At 55.8% G+C, this 19,124-nt stretch overlaps 2 protein-coding genes across 2 annotated transcripts; one reads left to right on the forward strand and one right to left on the reverse strand.

The window, feature by feature from the left end:
• Window positions 1-3,658: 3,658 nt before the first annotated feature.
• VOLCADRAFT_107170 (uncharacterized protein) lies at window positions 3,659-6,433 on the reverse strand (the record flags this gene model as incomplete). Its single annotated transcript, XM_002956286.1, has 5 exons — window positions 6,070-6,433; window positions 5,689-5,971; window positions 4,721-4,837; window positions 4,272-4,382; window positions 3,659-3,709 (listed from the first exon to the last, which is right to left on the reverse strand). The coding sequence occupies exons 1-5, from the start codon at window positions 6,204-6,206 to the stop codon at window positions 3,659-3,661; spliced, it is 699 nt and encodes a 232-aa protein (XP_002956332.1). The 5' UTR covers window positions 6,207-6,433.
• A 1,575-nt stretch (window positions 6,434-8,008) lies between these two features.
• VOLCADRAFT_107171 (uncharacterized protein) lies at window positions 8,009-18,875 on the forward strand (the record flags this gene model as incomplete). Its single annotated transcript, XM_002956236.1, has 11 exons — window positions 8,009-8,157; window positions 8,904-9,118; window positions 9,676-9,747; window positions 10,444-10,655; window positions 11,035-11,234; window positions 11,524-11,698; window positions 12,461-12,832; window positions 13,644-14,471; window positions 14,730-16,706; window positions 17,265-17,551; window positions 18,609-18,875. 11 exons carry the CDS (start codon window positions 8,009-8,011, stop codon window positions 18,835-18,837), a joined length of 4,716 nt encoding a protein of 1,571 aa, XP_002956282.1. The 3' UTR covers window positions 18,838-18,875.
• Between the last annotated feature and the right edge of the window lie 249 nt (window positions 18,876-19,124).

The raw sequence follows: 19,124 nt of genomic DNA on the forward strand, positions 1-19,124 counted from the left end.
ATTGCACCTTGTCCGTTGTTGGTTGGTGTACAACTAAAGTACGAGGGCTGTTTCGGTGTTAGGCCTATCTCAGAGAGTTTGACATTTTGTATTTTCATGCCTCGTTCGGCATTTGAATCCTGCATATGAGTTTTGGCTATGATGCATGTGTGTGTAGATGAAGGGAGAAACGTGGCGTTTAGAGGTGTGCGTGTATCTGTGCGATTCTGGTGTTGTTGCTGTTGGTTGAGGATTGTAGGAGGGAAGGTTGCAGGTTGAACGTTTTGGTTTGGCTTCTTGAGCCGTCGTGTTTCTGGGAGAGGTGAGTGCTTTTGCTTGAGGCGCGCGCGATTACGGTGCCGATTTCGGTTTCCCCGTACATCGTTTCATGATCTATGGTCTTGAAGTTACAAGGTGTCACGATTTTGTTGGGTCATGCTCAAACGTGCACCGCACGTAATTTTAGTTTGCTGTTTCGTGCCTGCCGATCCGTACAATATCTACTTGGCTTGTGGCTCTGTGCGCGATTGGGATTTCTGTACCCTCCTCGGCTGGCAATCTGGGTGATTTTATATGAGATCTGGAATCCTCAACTGGGTTAAGTGGTGTCTGTCGATTTGAATATGTGATGGAGCCTCTCACAAACATCGAATCTCCGCCTGTCTGTTGGTTGTGGTTGTGGTTGCAGAGGAGGGTAGGATCCGGGCTGGAATTAGGGATGAGCTCTGTCGCAGAATTAGCCTGGATTTTATTCCTGACAAAAGAATTGGTCTGCCCGACAGTGTGTCCTACCCTCTAGTTGCAGCAGCAAATAGTATTTGGTCGCGTTTTCTTTTGCGTCCTATGCGGAAGAACGTGACTTATGTGCTACGGTATAGGAGAAAAACTTGGCAGTGGCCCGGCATTTGGCCACGACGGCGCATAGGCACTGGAACAGGGATGTACTGTACCGCTTGCTCGCATTTGCTTGGCCATGCGAAATTTAACACAAAGGAAATGGTGTAGATATGTGCAGTGGGTCTGCTGCAATCGTTGACGGAAAGGAAGGTCGCGATGTCATGAGCTGAAAAGCTGAAAATGTACTCAATTTCCTAAATAGTTTTTGGTACTCAAATGCGTGCAGCGAGGCAAATAAATTTAAACTTTGTCAATGTAATATACTCTTTTGTGTAAACATGCCAGGGCGGCTTGTCTCCACGCAAAGCTGGCAGAGGTGAGAAGATAACCAAGGCCATAGTTGTCTTCTCGCCTCTGCAAGCCTCATCTGGGATTACCTGTCAGCGGTAAACCCCCTAACTCCAGAATTACCATGAACTACCACACCGCAAGTCCGCACCAGACATCGGAAACGGGCTATTTCTGGTTTCGGGAACGGATCCATTTCTGTCATCCAGTACAATTTCTGTTACAACTATCAAGATCAGAAAAAAGACGGTCATGGCCCAGTAAGGTTATCGGTCGATAAGGTAACCGCGAAAAACATGTCAGCGGATAATCACTTGAAAGAGAATCCACGTATAGCACGTTACCTGGACGGGTATGCACGAGCATGTCCTTGAAATTACAGACCATGAAGGTTTCTACTAAGGCTTCATGACTAAATTAATACGCATAGGACGACGTCCCATACTTCTTGAACACTTGCAAGCAGATGTTTCGGCACCTTGCACTCTTTTACATCCGCCAGTTCACATCCGCCAGTTCATCACTCTGACAGCCTCCTCGCCCAAGCCTCTTCTCCCAGCGTTATTACCACATTACCACGTAAGAGGAAAACCGACAAGCATCCGATTCATCTTAAGATAACTCTTTGTGCCTCTTTTGTATGACAGCCTCGCCGCGCTATGCGACTGGGGACTTGGGGTTTGCGACACGCAGCCCACGGCGTGCGGCATGGTGATACGATAATGACAAGCGGAACAGTCCAATGGGCAATCAAGACCTCAATGAACAAACTCGCGTAACAACAGAGAACTCTCCGGTCAGCCTTTGCGCCTCCCACTCCCTCCCCCCCTTCGCTCTAAATCTCTCCTGCAGCTGCCTCAGCTTCCTCGAGGCGCGTAGGCCTTCCTACCCCAGGGGCTTAGGACTGAAAATGGCCCAGTATTACCAGCTCACCACAAGGCTGTCAGCAACCGCAGTAGCAGCAACTGCATCAACATCACTAAGAGGTTTCTTTTCTCTATGAAGTAGGTTCGGGTTTCTTTTAACGCAGACAGGCGGAATCGGGGCCTTTAACCTTTTAAGTGCCATCGGTCAGAAAATACCTTCCCAGAGGGTTACTTCGAAAAAGCGCAAAACCTCGGCCGCTGCTGTGCAGCTGCCCGCAGCAAATCATAACAGGATACAAGAAACATACACATTACCTCGTGTGTTTTCCGAACGTTGGCCGTACAACGTATATCGCACTGTGCACGACATCAGACCACGGTAACGGCAGCAACGTACGTGAGCAACAATGGAAAAAACAACGGCAATAAAAACTCAACAAAAGGAAACGAAAGAGAAAAAACAGGAAAGCAATGGCCGCACTCCGCACTTCTTCCCCTCGCACTCGCACTCAGACACGAAGACATTCAACTCCTTTAAAACAGCTCCAACACTCCGAAAAGGGCTCTCCGCAGAAATATCCTGAAGGTCTTCATACATAGTTTAGCAAAACGCCGCTCACAGGCATAGATACAGGCGCACAGACGTATACATATATATCCCGTCTTCGCCTAGACACAGCCCTCGCACAATAGTGTAGCGTTGATGCTCGCCCAAAATCTAGGGATTCCGCGATCTTCGCTAGTGCTTCCAGGCAAAGTGAAGACCAATAGTCAAGTTATGACACAACTTGCAGCTCGATTCGACAACTCAATCTTCGACTCCTATGCCGCCGTGCCCTTATCGCTGCAAACTCGACCACCTCTTACAAACTCCACCTCGCTTTGCAAACCTGTAACGTAGGCAAGATACCGCTAGCAATGAAAAAAAGAAGCCAGCGCACGAAATACGCCGGCGTCTCGCTGTCTCCAAGTTCTGTCTCTCGCTCTCTCTCTTGACCGCTCTGTCCACATGAACTCTGTCTGCTCTGTCAACGGGAAGAAAAGAACTTCTATGCCGCAGGCGCCAAACCAAAAATGGAACCCTCTATTTCTCTCCCCAGCTCTGCCAACCCGCCACAATCAACCCTCAAGATCACCGCAATGCCGAAGTTGCCTCTCTGTAAAAAACATATGCAGCAGCCGGGCCAGAGACCCTTAGGTATCCGGATAGACCGGCAGACAGGCAGATAGACGAAAGAAAGGCACGTCGGCGCCTCTGGCCTCTCCTCCGTCCAAACACCAGGCAACGTGGGAACACCGGAACCACCTGCTATAGCTCCTGGACCCCGCTCCAGCTTTTGCCTAGGCCGCATGCCGCATCCTCCCCATACCCTGAGGCTGCCCTGTAGCTAGTTGCTTTCTTCCACAGCTGTGCCCAGAGCTGCGGCCCGCCACCCTTCTGCGCTTGGAGTATCCGTCTATTATGGTTCTCTCCTTCTCGTCAACCCCCTGTGCTTCGTCGTACCCTCCTGCGCTGAGACACCCAGCGGTACTGCTGCGAGTATCCACAGAGCTCCCAGACTGCTAACCGAGGTCACCCGGTTCGCCTTCCTAGCCGCCAAGCGACAACTGCTGCCTTCCTAGACCGCCTAGCTGTTACCCGCTGTTGCCCGCCAGGCCACCAGCTTGGCCTGCCCAGCCTGGCCAGGCCAAGCCAACGTATGGAACTAGTCATTCCGGGCCCCCAATCCTGCTGCCTGCTAGGCAACAGGCTGCCATCCTCCGGCACTATGGGAGCGAGCACCCTCCATTTCCTCGTCTCCAAGCCGCGAGCGAGAGCCCAACCTGGCCGTAGAAAGCCCTGATACACAAGCTATTACCTGTTACCTAGTTGCACGGTACGAGGTACCTACCGCGTCCAAGTAGTACATGTGTTAGGCGGACTAGCTGACCGCGTCGGCAGCCGCTCTCCATCCAAACCCCGTAAACCCAACTTCACAGCTACTTTCGCCCCGCCCGCCAATTGTCAGCCACTCACACACGCACCTTCCATCCACACGCCAACGCCAACCAAACGCCCTCTCCTCAGACCACCCAAGCCTCCGCAGCGACTACCAGCACACCTCTACAGCGCCGTCAAACTCTAGACCTTCTTTACGTATACGCCCTAGCCCTACATCGCACCTCTACTGCTGCCTAAAGCGGCCCCCCTTGTCCCAGCCGCGGCGGGCGCCCGCTACCGTCGGGCACCACTGACACTACCGCCGCCGCCTTGCGGCTGCCGTCGGTACCTTCCTGCCAGGCCTGTAGCGCAGCCAACACCGTGGCAACCCAATCATCCTGGGATCGCGCCCACGACAGAAAACAGGCATCCTGCGGGCGTGGTTTGTGACACGGGGGCGCGGTTCTCATCATCACCATCATGGTTGCAATGTTGTGGATGAAAGGTTGGTCGTGCAGGAAGAGGGGGAGGAGCTGAGTAGGTTGGCGGGTAGGGAGGTAGCTGGAAGTAGGATAGCCTAAGCGGGCATGTAACGGAGCAGAATAGCCTAGGTAAGCGTGTATATGCTTCGTCCTGTAAATAGGTATGTTTGGGAAGACAGGCACAAGACAGTAGGCATGTAGGGAGACATAACTGCCGAGGTGGGCATGTAGCCGAGCAGCCGACATAGGCCTCAAACGAGGTGTGGCAGAGGCTACTCAGCACTTACAACGAGGGTGGCTCCGTTGACGGCCAGCAGCTGGTGCTCCACTGGTATACGAGTAAAGTTGAAGGCTTGGAACAGAGGCCATACAGCCAGCTCAGCCGTGTAGGTTGGGATAAAGTCCTGGAAATGGCAGGAATGGAGGTGGGGAGCGACAATGCTGAGGGTGCAAAAGTGAACATGCAACGCGTGTAAATCACAGCCTTATGGAGCTCGGAAGGAGTGGGGAGGTCACAGCTGGGCCTTTGTGGCAAAGACGAAGGGAAGTGGGAGCTAATGGGTCGGTATGTGAGGAACCAAGTTGACAAGCTGTGTGGTAGACTGTTGCGTGCTTATATGCTTCGACTTCTCGAAGCAAAATATGAATGTAGGCGAGATAGGCGGGTTATTGCGAAGGAGCTGCCGTGGTGCGTGGAAGCGGAGTGAGTGCATGCATACGACCCAGTTCGGCATGGGATGCCAAATGTCTATTTGGGTCCCACAGGCGCATTGATTCTTTAACTGGCGTTGTTTTGACTATTACCAGAAGGTGTGTCCCGCTGCTGGGACAGTGTCCTCTAGTTTTCCCTCCACCCACCCAAGTAGTCATGGGATTGCCGAAATGCAGCGGTCTCCGTGGTAGTCGCTGGCCTTAGGTGGGTCATTGGTATGACTGTCTGGTCCTTGCCGGGCCCTCGAGGCCCTAAAGGTTTTCTAACGGTGCAACACAGGTAACTGTCATTACTATTGGCCACTAGTGCAACTTTCATAATGGGTTGGTGTTGGGAGGGGGTTTCGCAAGCGGTTTGTTACTCTACCCAGCCAAGCTATCGGCAGGTCGTTTAGCTACTGTAACGCAATACGGCAGTAAGCCGTGCATTGGTAACGCCCCTCCGTTCCCCGGGCCCCGGCCCGACAACGGGCTCGTGCTGGCGTTGCTGATTTTACTGCTCGTGATGCTCCCTGGCGGTGTTGCAGGTTGTTGCCTGCCCTACCTGCATAATCTTCTTCTTGAAGCCCTCCCAGCCCGAGCCGTCAATAAGCGCACAGCCCCAGGCGTAAAAAGCCACCACGTAGAGCGGGCCCATGATGGCTGTGTCGGCAATGAGCTTGGCTGCGAGAAAGCCCGGGGAACCGGTCGCCAACAGCTTTGCGCAAATGACATCCAACTGTTGATACCAAAAATGACCAACGGGCCCCATGAACGCGGCACCAAAGGCAGCTGTGCAGACCACGCGGCGTCCGTCAAGTTCGGACAGGCGTCGCTGCTCAACGGCCCTGCAGATTGCACGTGAAATTGGGGAAACACGCGAGGATTTGTCAACAATTCAGCAGACATAGATATAAACGAATAAAATAGGTTTTGATGATTATACCTCTGGGCAAGCACGTCGCCGCAGCCCCAAAGCAAGCATGACGTCGCCATTTGGGTCAGGACGGGGCGCCTGCTCAGCTGCCGCTCGTAAGCGCCCCATATCCGATGCATGCGTGCATTCAAGCTGATGCCTTTCATGCTGATTGGATGCGCTGCTGCGGCGCCGTTCCTCTACGAGGCCCCCTCCCAGGAATCAGCGAAGCTGCTTTGTGAGTTGTCCCTCAGCTCCCTGACTGACAGATTTTCCGCAACTTCAAAGCTGGATTCAGTCGCGCTGCGCGGTTGCAAGGACAGAGCGTTGCTCTACAGATGTGAAGGACGAGCGGCGGCCTTCAAATCCTTTTTAAGTAAAACAGTATAGTATGTCACGCTTCACAGCCAAGATAATCAGCGGCTCACTTGCAACATAGCAGCAACGTCGCGAGCAAAACCCAAAAACAAGACGCCGTATCCCCGATGCCGTAATATACGCGTTCGCTCCATGCTTACTGCTGCCTGCCTACATGATTGCATATGCAGTTGAGTTGATCCAAAAGTTCGTAATCAGGGTGGCCATAATAGTACTCTGTCTACAGCGGCTAGTATTTACCTTTTACACGTGACATCGTGTTAAGCCTTTAATATGTGGAGCATCTTTATACAAACTAAAGCAGTGCTGATTTAAAATATTTCTCAATTGTTTGCTGGTCCCCCGGGGCTGAGCGCTTTACCCTGGGCGAAGGCATCGCGTGTGTGAATACCTGTCCGTGGTTACGATGAAGCTCACACGTGCACAAGCCTTGGCAGAACTGGGACTTGAAGACGTGAGCTTTCTTGGGATGGGGTTTCGCGCCGATCTGCACCCAAGTGCTTATTCCTAGCTTTGGCCCTACAGAACACGGGAAATGATGTCGGTATCACTCCCGGCCAGTATCCCGGAAGGCACATACTGCATCGCTTGGTGCATACCGCTCACTTCTGCAATTGCATGCACCCCTCCGTCGCCGTTACCTCAGGGTGCATCAGAAGACGAGATCAAAAAAACATACAAGAAGCTCGCTTTGCATTGGTGCGGTCCACTTTGCGTCTGTGCTACTCGGTCATTTGTGTTGTTACCCTCATGTTTTGGGGCGTTCCCTCTCCTTTGAAGGAGATACGTTAGTTACAGGGAGGAGATCAGGGTATTTGAATGATCCCCAGAAACGTTCCATGGTTAAAAAAAAGTTGTCCCCTTGGACAGGCACCCGGACAAGAACACCGACAAGGAGGCTGCGACGGCGCGTTTCCAGGCAAGTCGTGATGGCGATCTTCCTTTTCCGTAAAGGATACACGGCAGCACGTTAAACGATGGGTCCTGTCCGCTGGGAGGACTGGTGGTGGCGGACCGGTTAGCATTCGTGTCCGGGGGCGTCTAGTTGGACCAGATTCCCCACCCAGTACTGAGCATCTTTCGGAATAGCGACAGCCATTGGAAACATTTTTTCCTTTCCCCGAGAGCCTTTTTCCAACCACTGGTTGCCATCTGCCCTCGCCCGTTCGGCCATTACATCGGCCAAAACCCCATTATATTGGTCGCGTGTAGCCACCACAACAGCAGCCTAGCACCTTGGACATGGAGTAGTCTCGTCAGCGATTTTTTCTTACGCAATAGCACCACCTCGGGGGAGGGATTTGATTTCCTCAATCAGGACGGTACCATCCTCTCTGGGACGCGTCTTCCGGGGCCCAACCTTCCTTCGTGGTAGCAGCAGCACCAGCACCAGCAGCACCAGCAGCGGCCACCCTTAAAGACACGCCAAACCACCACCATCAGCATTACCATCCCGGGCTTTCAGCTTTTTACCATATACCATCAGAAGCGTGGCGTAAACCTAACCCGCCTTTGTCACATGCTGCTGTACTGCACCGTCGTACTTTGTACGGCATGTAACCGCTTGCTGTTGTGTTGCTTTTGTAATCAGATGATCTCCGCCGCGTATGCTCGCCTGTCCGCTCGAAACCACCCTGGCGACGACGATGACTTGGATGACCTGGATCCTGAGGACATTTTCGATGAACATGACTTCGAAGAATTTGCGGACTTGCTGCGGACAGAATTTTTTTACCGCATGTAAGCACCGCTATTTTTCTTCGCACAAGCATAAAGAAACGGCAAAATGCCGATTTGGTTCTTGAGCGTTGGGCCCTGGACTCGAAATGGTTTTTTGCTATGTGCTGCAAGCGATTGAGGCGATCGGGATGCCATGCTTTGTGATGCAAGAAAAAGGGAAGCGAAGAATCAACTGATGATTTGGGTCAGAGGGGAGTAAGTTGTGCGCGTCAAAGTTTTTTCTGAGGAGAAATCATGATAACTTAACGAATTGTGTGGCCTCGTGCCGACGATGTTTCATCCAAATTTCTGCCCTATCAACCTTCGATGGTAGGATAGAGGCCTACCAGGTGAGAACGGGTGACGGAGGATTAGGGTTTCGATTTCGGAGAGGGAAAGCCAGCGTGTCTCTGCATCTTCTCGGCCCTGGCGATTGTTGTTGGGGATGCCGTGTGGTGTCAGCAAGGATTTCTGGACGGGGACGGCAGCGCGGCAGCCGCTGCTTGCAGGGCTCCGTTCCGGTGCTACGTTGCCGCCGGTGTTGCTGCTGCTACTGCTACTGCTACTGCTGCTGCTTCTTGGGGGATCCGGCTCCACGGCCATCGCTACCACTACCAGGCATGTAGGTCGCCCTCACTCAGCGGAAAGAATCTCAAAACCCATAAACATAAACTTCAGGCCGTAGAAGTTGACCCAGAAATCAATTCCCTTGTATACGTGCGTGTGCGTGTATGTATCTGTGCGTTTCTATGCGTACGGCCCCGAAGGTTCTTTGGAGGCATGCGGATGGGGGGAAAGGGAGGAGGCGGCGGTCGTCGCGGCGGCGGCGGATTCCAGGTTTTCTACATGCCAGGCGGCGGCCTGGGCGTCTTCCCGGGGTTTTCCTTCGGCGGTGGAATGGGAGGCGGCTCCTACTACCGTCCACGGAAGGGACCTGCTCGCGGAGCTCCGCGGCGAGGCGGTGGCGGATATCGATCGCCAGGTGAGCTGTGTTCGTGCGTATGTATGTGTGCGGGCTTTGTATCTCTGTATGTGCGTTCGTATGAAATTAGCCGCTAGGAGGAGATGGCTAAGAGGAGTATGACACACACATGAGCGCAACTTAACCGAAGAAAGATGTAGTCCAGCCTAGTGATGGGTGAAATAGTGTTGGATTGAATCGCTGGAATATTTGTGCGTGCGTTTTCTGCCACCTAAAGTACCAACTAGGGACACGGGGGTTAGGTCTGGAGGCGACGGCGCGCAGGGGGCCGGGGAGACCTTTTCGGGAATGAGCGGCGGGGATGACGGGGGAAGATAAATACATATGGGGTCGGTGGGGGAGGAATGTGCTGTCTAGAAAGGAGTACAATTCAACGGAGCCGCCATTCTCCATCCCAAATTCCGTAGAAAACCGCCCGGTCAACCCGTCACCCCCACCCCTTCCCATGCCCGCCGCTCTTGCCGTACGCACGAACTCGCTCTGGCGTACACCCGATTACCAACAACCAAACTTGTGACGCATGTTGAATGCATTGCCGTACGCGTGTTTGTCACCAGGCGGCCGTGGCGGCTCGTTCTACACGTACGACAGTGAATCCGAGGATGATGACGACGATTACGACGACTCTGGTGTGTTATTACCTGAGAATCAGGGCAGGACAGAGGGCGCTAGGTAGCGCACTGGGAATTGATTACGTGCAGCTGGTTTTGTTGCTGTGTTTGCCTCTCTATCGGGGGGAAGTGGGGGAGCCCCCTCGTTCGCTCGACTCTTGGATAGGGGCTCGCTGCCTCGTCTCTTGTGGCTTTTGATCTTGGCATGCCTTTTGGCTTATCTCTCACACTCCCGGCACCTCGCCATGACAAGTACTCCGCCCACTTTAAATCCTTCTTCCGCACACGGCCAGACTTCGCGTTTTTTGGGGTGGATGGGTAGTAATGGTAGTGGTAGTAGTAGGTATTACCGCGAGGGTCTCCCTCTCGGATAGGCCCCACGAGGGAATAAATACCCCGGCAGGGGTGGTAGAGGGCCATCGGGGGCCGCAACGGACTGCCGTACACTCTACCCCACTGGGAAAAAATAAGACAAAGCGCACTATGTGATGCATAGTGATCCCAAACCGATGGGGTAATTCCAAACGCCCACGTCTTGACATGTTTGACTCACCCAATTCGCCTTCACTAAGCATCACATTCCGCTCACAACCATTTCCTTCCGTTTCTTCTCTCCCAAACCCTACATTGGCTGCTTGTACTCCCTTTCAGTTGGTACATTCAAACTTGGAGATTAGTTTCGCATCATTTTCTGCATCATTTCCAACCCATCAGGCAGTTACAGTACGGTGGAAGACGAGGAGGAGGCTCGGGAGTACTGGGAGTCCCAGGAGCAAGGGTCCAGGGAGCGCAAGGCGTCGGCGAGGAAGGACGAGCGGAAGCGCCGGTCGCGGGAGGTGGGCGGCTGCATGGGCCGGGGCCGGGGCGGGTATACGGTGGATCGGTGGCTGGATCTTGGTTTGGATCGGGGTTTGGATCTGGATCTGGTAGGAAAACGGCCGCATCATTGGGTGGCTGGGATTACACACGACCCAACCTGTCATTGAGTTAGGGCATTCGACCTCTCGAGATATCTGGTGTTGTCACTGGCGATACGATCCTTTTTCATAACGTAAACTAGCAATTAGCATATCCGGTTCTACCTGTTTTTGTCTCGAACCCCCACATTACATGTTACAAGTTCCCCGCACACACGTATGGCGGTGTCGGTAAAAGCCGGGGGGGGCGGCATGGATTGCACCTCACCTACCTTATCCTGGATGCTTGGGGACATGGCCTGTTGATGCTGCTGCACTTCTGGGCTCTTGCTTATTACAGTAATCCTGACCTGACCCCAGCCCACCTTCTTTAACTACTTCTTTACAGGCCGACGAGTTCTTCAGCAAGTCAGATGACATCCGCCGCAGTGCCTTCGCTGCAGCACCGGATCCAGGCCTTTTGAAATTCGCGGGCCAACAGCTGCCGCGACCCACCAATCCTGGCGGCATTCGCAGTGACTCGTCCATTCGATTGACGCTGGATCCGAAGAAGAAGGCCACGATGTGGCTCGAGAAGAAGCAGATACGGTACGGCACTGTACGGCATTGCACGGTGCGGAGTAGCGGGATTGCGGTGAAGTGCGCCCTGATGGAGTCGAGGGGTTGGTATAGGGCAGACGGACATACATGCTGCTTACATTTGGATGGCTCTGCGCTCTGCGCCCTTAAACATCGGCGCCTTCCCATCCTCATGGCTGTTGTTTTATTTGTGCATTTGATATCATACAGTCTCCTCTCTATCTCACACACGCGCACACGCACACACAGCCCTCCCGCGGCTGTCATGCCCCACCACCGCCATCACCTGCATGCGCAGCTTCGAGCTGGACTACAAGCGCGTCGGGGATGTGGCTTGGACCACTCTTAGCTCCGAAACCTCGGCTAACTTTGACGTGACGGGGCTGGCGCCAGGCACACGCTACGTGTTCCGGGGTCGTGCCGGCACCTGGGTTGCTGCTGCGGGGCCAGACGTCAAGGAGCTGCAGCTGCAGGTGTGTGCAGGTGGCGGTGGTGGTTGGCGCTGGGTGGTAATGATGGTCGTTGGGGTTTGGCGGTTGGTACGAGAGACGCGGCGAGGAGTTTACGTCGGCAAATGGGGGCTAAGGGTGCAGCAAGCCAGGGGTAGTGTGCAGAATTGGCCATCAAGCAGGTGTAGTTGTAGCAGTAAGTTCTCAGGGGATTAGTGATCAGAGGAGGTAAGTTCTCAGGGGATTGTACACTGGCTGTAGGAGGCGGGCGCGGAGGATGGAGGCGGTGTATCGGGGCTTAACTGAAATAACCGACAACGGGATCAGTTCCACCTCCTCCTCTTCCTCGTCTGTCGGGACTTCATCGATAATCGTTATTTTCTTTGCCCAGATTCCAGATAGCCTGAAGGGACTTCATTATTTTTGCATGATGGCCCCTTTTTCCTGTGTCTTGGCTTTGGGACCTTTATTGTTCCCACGTCGCGCTTGCGGTCCCCTTCAAATGTTTAAATAGGTTTACGTCAATCCTACTTTCGCTTTCCCTAAAACCCTCTCCTTGCGGTCTTTGCTTGCGTGCAGTGGGCCAAGTACTCGGAGGAGAGCGTGTTTTCAACCACGGGCAAGCCGGATGCTGCTGCTGCTGCTACTGCTGCTGGTGCTGAAGCGCCATCGGCCTCTGGTGCTGCTGCTTCAGCCGGCCCTGCTAGATCTGGTACTGGCGCCGGTGGAGCCGGGGCTTCAAGCAGCAGTAGCAACAACAACAACAATAACGCCGCCAGGGTGCAGCCATCTTCTGGAGCTGCCGCCGCCGCCGCGTCGTCAGGAAAGCAGATGCCGTCATCATCATCTGCTGCTGCTGCAGCGGCGGCGGCGGCGGCGGCAGGGCCCAGCACAGCTCCTGGCGCCAAGGCCACGGGGACAGCGGCGGGGCCACCCGAAAGTGCGGCACCTGGAGCCGGAGCAGCAACCGGGGCTGTGAAGTCCGCCGCCGCCGGCGGCCCGGTGGCGGTGGCAGCGGCAGTAGTACAGCCGTCCGCAGCGGAGGAAGCTGCCGCGCAGAAGGGCAAGAAGAAGAAGAAGGGCAAAGGAGGGAGGGGCGGGAAGGACGGTGGCGGCGAAGATGCTGGCGGCAGCAGTGCTCAGATGTCGGAGGAGCAGGTGGGGCCTTGGATAAGGCGAATTTCAGAATTGTCGTAGCTGTTGTTGACGTTGTTGGTACAGAATGGGAGGCTTCTGGGACATTTGCACACACTTGCCTGTCATCTATAATTGATACACTGTACAGTACCATCCACCGTTACCGCACTGTACTGCGCCATACGAATAGCAAGTCCAAAGCGGTTGATACTGCCTTCTAGAATCCCTCCTCATCCTTTCACCTTAGAGAGGGCGGGTTTAGCCACAATCCAGCGTGCGAATCTCGGTCCATCAACTGTGACCTCAACTCCACATTTCAGCATCTAGCCACAATCTCACGCTACCGACAATGTCGGGGGTCTAACCAGGAATCGAACTCAGGACCTTAACCGCAAATTGCACTAGTGTCTCCAGACCAGACCAGATACGTTTCAGACACACATGTTACATTACATACGCGGAGTGGGGCTCCAATGCCGGAGTCGGGGTCTGGGGCTGCGGAGATGTCGATAGGAAGACGCGTTACAAAGCCCTGGGGCGTTTATTGTTCTGGCCAGCGTCTTTGGAAGGACGCTATGCTGTCCTTCCCTCATTGGTGAGGGCAGCGTAGGGGGCGTTAACACATATGGAGAGGCGGTGACGAAAACGGTGGAAAGAACCTGATTTGGGCAAAGAGCTGTCATCAAATCAGCAAACCGCGTGGTACGTGCTGTGGCACTTGCTGTGCGTGTCGTTCATATCAAGGCGATTGTTTTCAGAGTTGTGCAGGATGTCGAGTTTTGGTGTGATGCCGGTGTTGATGGGATGTCTGGTGCACGGTCGCCCTGTTCAGGAGAGGCGACGGCAAGCTGAGGCACGGCGTCTTGAGGAGGAGGAGCGACAGCGGGCGGCAGCGGAGGAGGCGAAGCGGCGTGCAGCCGCGGAGAAGGATGCCGCAATGCGGGCCGCAATGGAAGCAGCGGCGGCAGAGTACGAACGCTCAGTACGCGAGACGGCGGCTGCGGCCGCCGCCACGAACACGGCTGGCGGCAAGGGCGCGAAGAAAGGCGGCTCGTCTGGGGCAGCAGGAGGATCATCTGGGAAGCAAACGCAGCAACAGCAGCAGCAACAGCCGACGGCAGCAGCAACTGCAAATGGGGAGTCTAATGGTGCCGGCGGTACGGCGGGCAACAAGGCTGCAAAGGAGTCCGCGTCATCTGCAGCTAATCCCCACGGACAGCGACCTCAGCCACAGCCACAGCCACAGCAACAAGCCCCGACTGGGAAAGGCAGCGGGGGTCGCATGGGAGGAGGAGGAGGAGCAGGCGGTGCAGCTCAGGCGGCGGCGGCAGCGGGGACGGGAGGAGCGACGCCGGCTGGGGGCCCTGTGTCACGGAGCGACCCGCCGCCACAACAGCAACAACAGCAAAAGCCGCAACAATACTTTGCGGCGTCAGCGTCTGGCGAGAGCTATGAACCACGGTTCGGGCGGACGGGAGGGATCCAGATGGGGGGCCCCGGCGGCCGGGGGGGCCGGGGCCGGGGCAACGGTTATGGTAGTAGCGGCAACGGCGGCGACAGGGGCGGCGACGTATTTGGCAGCAGCGGACGTGGTTTCGGAGCGAGAGGTGGCGGCGGCGGCCGCGGCGGCAGGCGAGGAACGGCGGACTGGCAGTGGCAGGTACGGCAGCCGTTGGAGTCGCGTTGTGTTATGCTGTGCTAATTTGGGAGGGCGTGCTTGTGTTGTGAGGGAGCCGAGGGAGCAATTGGTGTCCCTTGGAAATGATTATGTACAGAATAAGGATATATGTATATATTCCGATCATGCTTGCCAAGCCTAGCATATTATTGTATGTATTCCGATCATGCTTGCCAAGCCTAGCATATTATTGTATACATTATTGATACATTTCAATGTATCGCTTCGTTTCTCTTGCAGGAGGATTTGCAGCTCGAGATGGCCATCGCTGCAAGCCTCAGGACAGCCGAGCAGGAGGGCCTTACGGATCTGATAGACAAAGACGCTTTGGCGGCGATCAATGCGGCCAGCGTACCGCACGTCAGCGGTCCGTACGCCGCCAAGGCGGCTGCGGCTGCGGCTTCGCCGCCACCTGACTGGGCTGACTTTCCGACACTGCCAACGACGCCGGCGGCCAAACCCGCCGTGCCGGCACCGGCGCCCATTACAGCGCCGACGGCGTTGTGGCAGCAAGCGCCGGCGGTTACACACCAACAGCAGCAGCAGCAGCCACAGTCGCCGGTGGCACTGGCGACATCGAGCCTCCTTCCGCCTGGGAAGGCCTCGAAATCGGCATTTCCGGCGCCGGGCTCGGCATCGTCTCAAAGTGGCACGGCGAAAAGGGCTGCACAATCTTCAGTTGCCACGTCCGGTGTCGCAGGCCCTGCAGCTAGCAGTGCACCTGTGCAACCCCCTTTGCAGGACTCGGTGCCGCCACCGCCGCCGCCGCCGCCAGTTCCGGAGGCGGCCGCCTCGGTACGCGCACGGCCGGCAAAAAACACGGCATCTGGGTCACTGTCGATGTCAGCAGGCGCTCCGAAACGCTCTGCTCCGTACGCCGTACCTGTGTCGGCGCCATCCGCTTCTGGGACCTCCCCTTTGGTGTCCTCAGGCGCTGCTGCTGCCAGTGGCAACACCTGCAGTACTGGCAGCGCTGCCGCCGCGACGGCGTCGCTGCCGTCTTACGGCGTCAACCCGGCCCTGTCCGCAGTGTCAGCACAGCAGCAACAGCAGCAGCAGCGAACAGCTGCTGCCGTACCTGCTGGTCCTTGCGCCAGCAGCGTCCCGAAGCCCCGATTCCTGAACGTCGATGCCGCTGAGCCGTTCTCCTCAGCAACTGCAACGAAGAAAGCGACGGCGGCGGACGGTCCGATGGGCGACCGGACTTCGGCCGCTGCTGTGCCGTCAATCAATCCGTCCGCTGGGGCCGGAACTGCAGCCGCCAACGCCAACGCCGCAGCAGCAGCGACGGCGGCGATGAATCCACCTCTTGGTCATCTTGGCGCCGGTTCCTCCGCGGCAGCATTCACTGCTATGCGCCCCGGCAGCACCTTCGGTGGTGCTGGGCTATCCGGCGCCATGGCGGCGGCGTCAGCTTCGACGTCACTGCCCCAAGCACCAACTGTGGCGTTCACGACCCATGGGTCATCCGCTCCATCGGCCAAGCCTCAGACATTTCAGCAGCAGCAGCACCACCACCACCACCACCCTCACCAGCAAACACAGAAGCAGCAGCAGGCAGGCACTGCCGCTGCCGCTGCCGCTGCTGCCGTCGGCACTGGCGTCATGGGGCATAGCGGCGTAAGCGCGGCTAGCTCGGGAGATGTCTTCCCGACGGGCGGACCGTCGTGGAGTGCGCCGGGGGTGCAGGCGCCTGGGACGACGGCGACAGCTGCGCTGAGCAGCGGCGAGACACGAAATTCAGCTGGTCTGTCATACCCTTGGCTGCCGTTTGGATCCATACCTGCATCATCTCCTCCGCTAAAGGCGCATTCAGCACAGCAGCATCTGGCATCTGGGATGCCTGCGGGCGCTGGTCCCGCTCCGAGACCAGAATCTACTATAACCGGTACTGGTTTTGTATCCAACGGTTCCGACGGTAGCACGGTATCTTCGGCTGTCCATAAGTCGTTGTCTGGCCATGCGCTTGAAGCCGCACGAGTAGCCTGGGTGACCGCTTCTGCCACTACCGCCGCTGGCGGCCGTTCCGACAACGCATCGGTAAAAGTCACTGCGTTGTACGGCAATGCCGGCGGCGGAAGCGGCATGGGATATACGGCCGACGCGGCAGTTGTGAACGATAATTCAAGCCTGGCCCCGGCGCGGTCGTGTACGGCGGGAGTGGCGGCCGGGAAAGGGATGAGCAGCGGTGATGGGGATGATGTCCGCGCTGGCGGCGTGAGTACGGCGCTTCGTCCCGCGATCCCCGCCTCCGCCAACACGCCTTTTGGGAGCGGCGGCATGGATTTTGGCGGGCTTGCGGCTGGAATGCCGTCGCCCCGAAATCTGCTGGCTGGGCAGGTTGCTCCACCTACACAGCCGACAACGACCTCTCAACAGCCTGCGATCATGCAACTTGTAGCTGCTCAACAGCAGCAGCAACAACAACCACAACAGGAGCATTCACAAGTTACAGCTACGCAGCAGCAGAAGCAACAACAGGACTCGTACCAACAACCGCAACAGCAGCAGTACGCTCAGCAATACCAGCAGTACTACCAGCAGCAATACCAACAATACCAGCAGCAATACCAACAGCAATACTTGCAGTACCAACAACAATATCAGCAGCAATACCAGCAGCTATACTCGCAACAACAACAACAACAGCAGCAGCAGCAAACAACGAGACAGCAGTCGCAGCCACCATCCCAGCAAACGCACGCGTTCCTTCGCGACCTGCCTTCTTCAGGAGCAGCTTCTGAATATCTGGGCTCTTCCTCCGTCACTTCCAAGAACTTGCCCGCCATCGCCAACGCCCCGAATCCTACACCGATGCCGGCCGCTGGCGGAATGCCTGCAGCCGCCGGCTTGCCAGCTGCTATCAGCTCCACCTTCCCGGCATACATGGCTTACGAGGGCGCTACTGCTGGGCCGCACAATATGGCTGCGTCCATGCAGCCTTTGACATCAAGCGGCGGCGGCGGTGGCGGCGGCGGCGGCTTAAGCTTCGATCGGGGATATGGCTGGCCGGCAGCGAGCCCGGCCGGCGGCCATGTTGAAGGGACCGGGTCCTGGTCCAGGTAGGCGCCCGCGTTCACCGCGGCGGCGGCCTGCCGCTGCCGCCTACTCGGTGATGGCTGTCTCTACCGTGAGCCATCCCTCAGTTCAGGAAGAGGAGGAGGTGCAGGTGTAAAAGGTCCCCAGCACAGCACCTTTGTTGGAGGTTAGGACAAGAGACGAGGTGTTTCAGAGACAAGCAGTTTCCGATAGCACCTCGAACATATGAGACGTCGTTATATCCTGTCTCCGTCACTTCCTGGCCACCCTGCACCGCCGGCCCTTCCGTAGTAGTTTTATAGGTAACAGCGCTGTTTAACGCTATATTAGCCCTTGGTTTTCTTTTGGGGTGGCGGGGAACGAAGACCAGATGGTCACACCCTGTCAACGGGTACACCTACGGGTACCAGCAGGTGGCTGGGATGCTACTTCGAGGAGACCGGCGGCTGTCGGCGCCACTCAGTCTGCCGTCTAGTCTGCCGTCTAGTCTGCCGTCTAGTCTGCCGTCTAGTCTGTCGTCTAGCCTGCCGCTTAGGCGTCATCTGATGGATTGGCTGGGTCCTAGAGCTGCTGGAGGACCCCGTGGATCCACCCTAAGTTCCAAATGTTTAGAGGGCGAAGGACGTGAACTAAGTTCTCATGTAAGAAGGGAGGGGTGCGTCTCCGAAGTTATAAGTGTTTTGCGGGTTCTGCGGAGTCTGCGGATCTTGTTGTCAGGCGAACGGTTGGATGAGAGGTGAACAAGATAATAGGGCAAGGCCAGGCGGGCTCTCCTAGGTATTCCTCGGCACCGCGGATATAGCCTCATCAGAGTGTACATCCATCCTGGGTGCGCATGCATGTGTGCGTATGTGTGTATGTAAGGGAATGTCCATTCCGTTGATAAGGTTTCGGTTAAACGTGCTGTTTATCCGTTGAAACAAAGGTAGTACCTCTCTAAATTCCCCCTCATCCAGACTTGTCTTCTTTTGTCTTTCTTTTTTCTTTTGTAAGGGCTCGCCTTTGCTTTTACTCGTTGGGAGCATCAAGGAAATCGTGCTGATGGCAACAATGGTGTTGGGACACCACCGTGCTCTACAGCCGTCGCTTGATGTGTGTTCCGCGTGTCCACGCGTTAGTAAACCCAGAGGCGGACTCAAGAGGCGACTCAAGATGCCGCATGCAGGATGTAGGCTTACTGAGTCTGGCTCTTCATCTCTCCTATCTGTTTCCACAACAGCTGGAGATGCTGTCGTTGCATATGCAGGTAGGTGCATGTCGTCTACTATACGAATTGGCAGTGCAAGTTGGTGCTGTCCCGGACGGTTGAAATTCGGTTGAAGCTCGATCCTGTAACGTGTTCTGGTTATGGGTGCTGTATATGCTATGTATATAGCACCGAAACGTGCAGGAAGCGCGATTTTAAGGCCGATTTGAACACACAACAGGGGCATAGATGGTGTTGAAGGTTATAGGTAAATGCCGTCTTAGGTTTCGCGGCAAGAGGGAAAAAGGGCAAAGCTGGGGTCCCCGCCAGGAGAGTAAGGCGCCAAAGGCCTCCCGAAGGGAGTCCTCTAGTCGAGGTGCGGATGAGGGTTCGAATGAGACCTGTTGACT

Source organism: Volvox carteri, assembly GCF_000143455.1.
Source record: "Volvox carteri f. nagariensis unplaced genomic scaffold VOLCAscaffold_59, whole genome shotgun sequence".
In the NCBI taxonomy this organism is placed as follows: Eukaryota; Viridiplantae; Chlorophyta; class Chlorophyceae; order Chlamydomonadales; family Volvocaceae; genus Volvox; species Volvox carteri.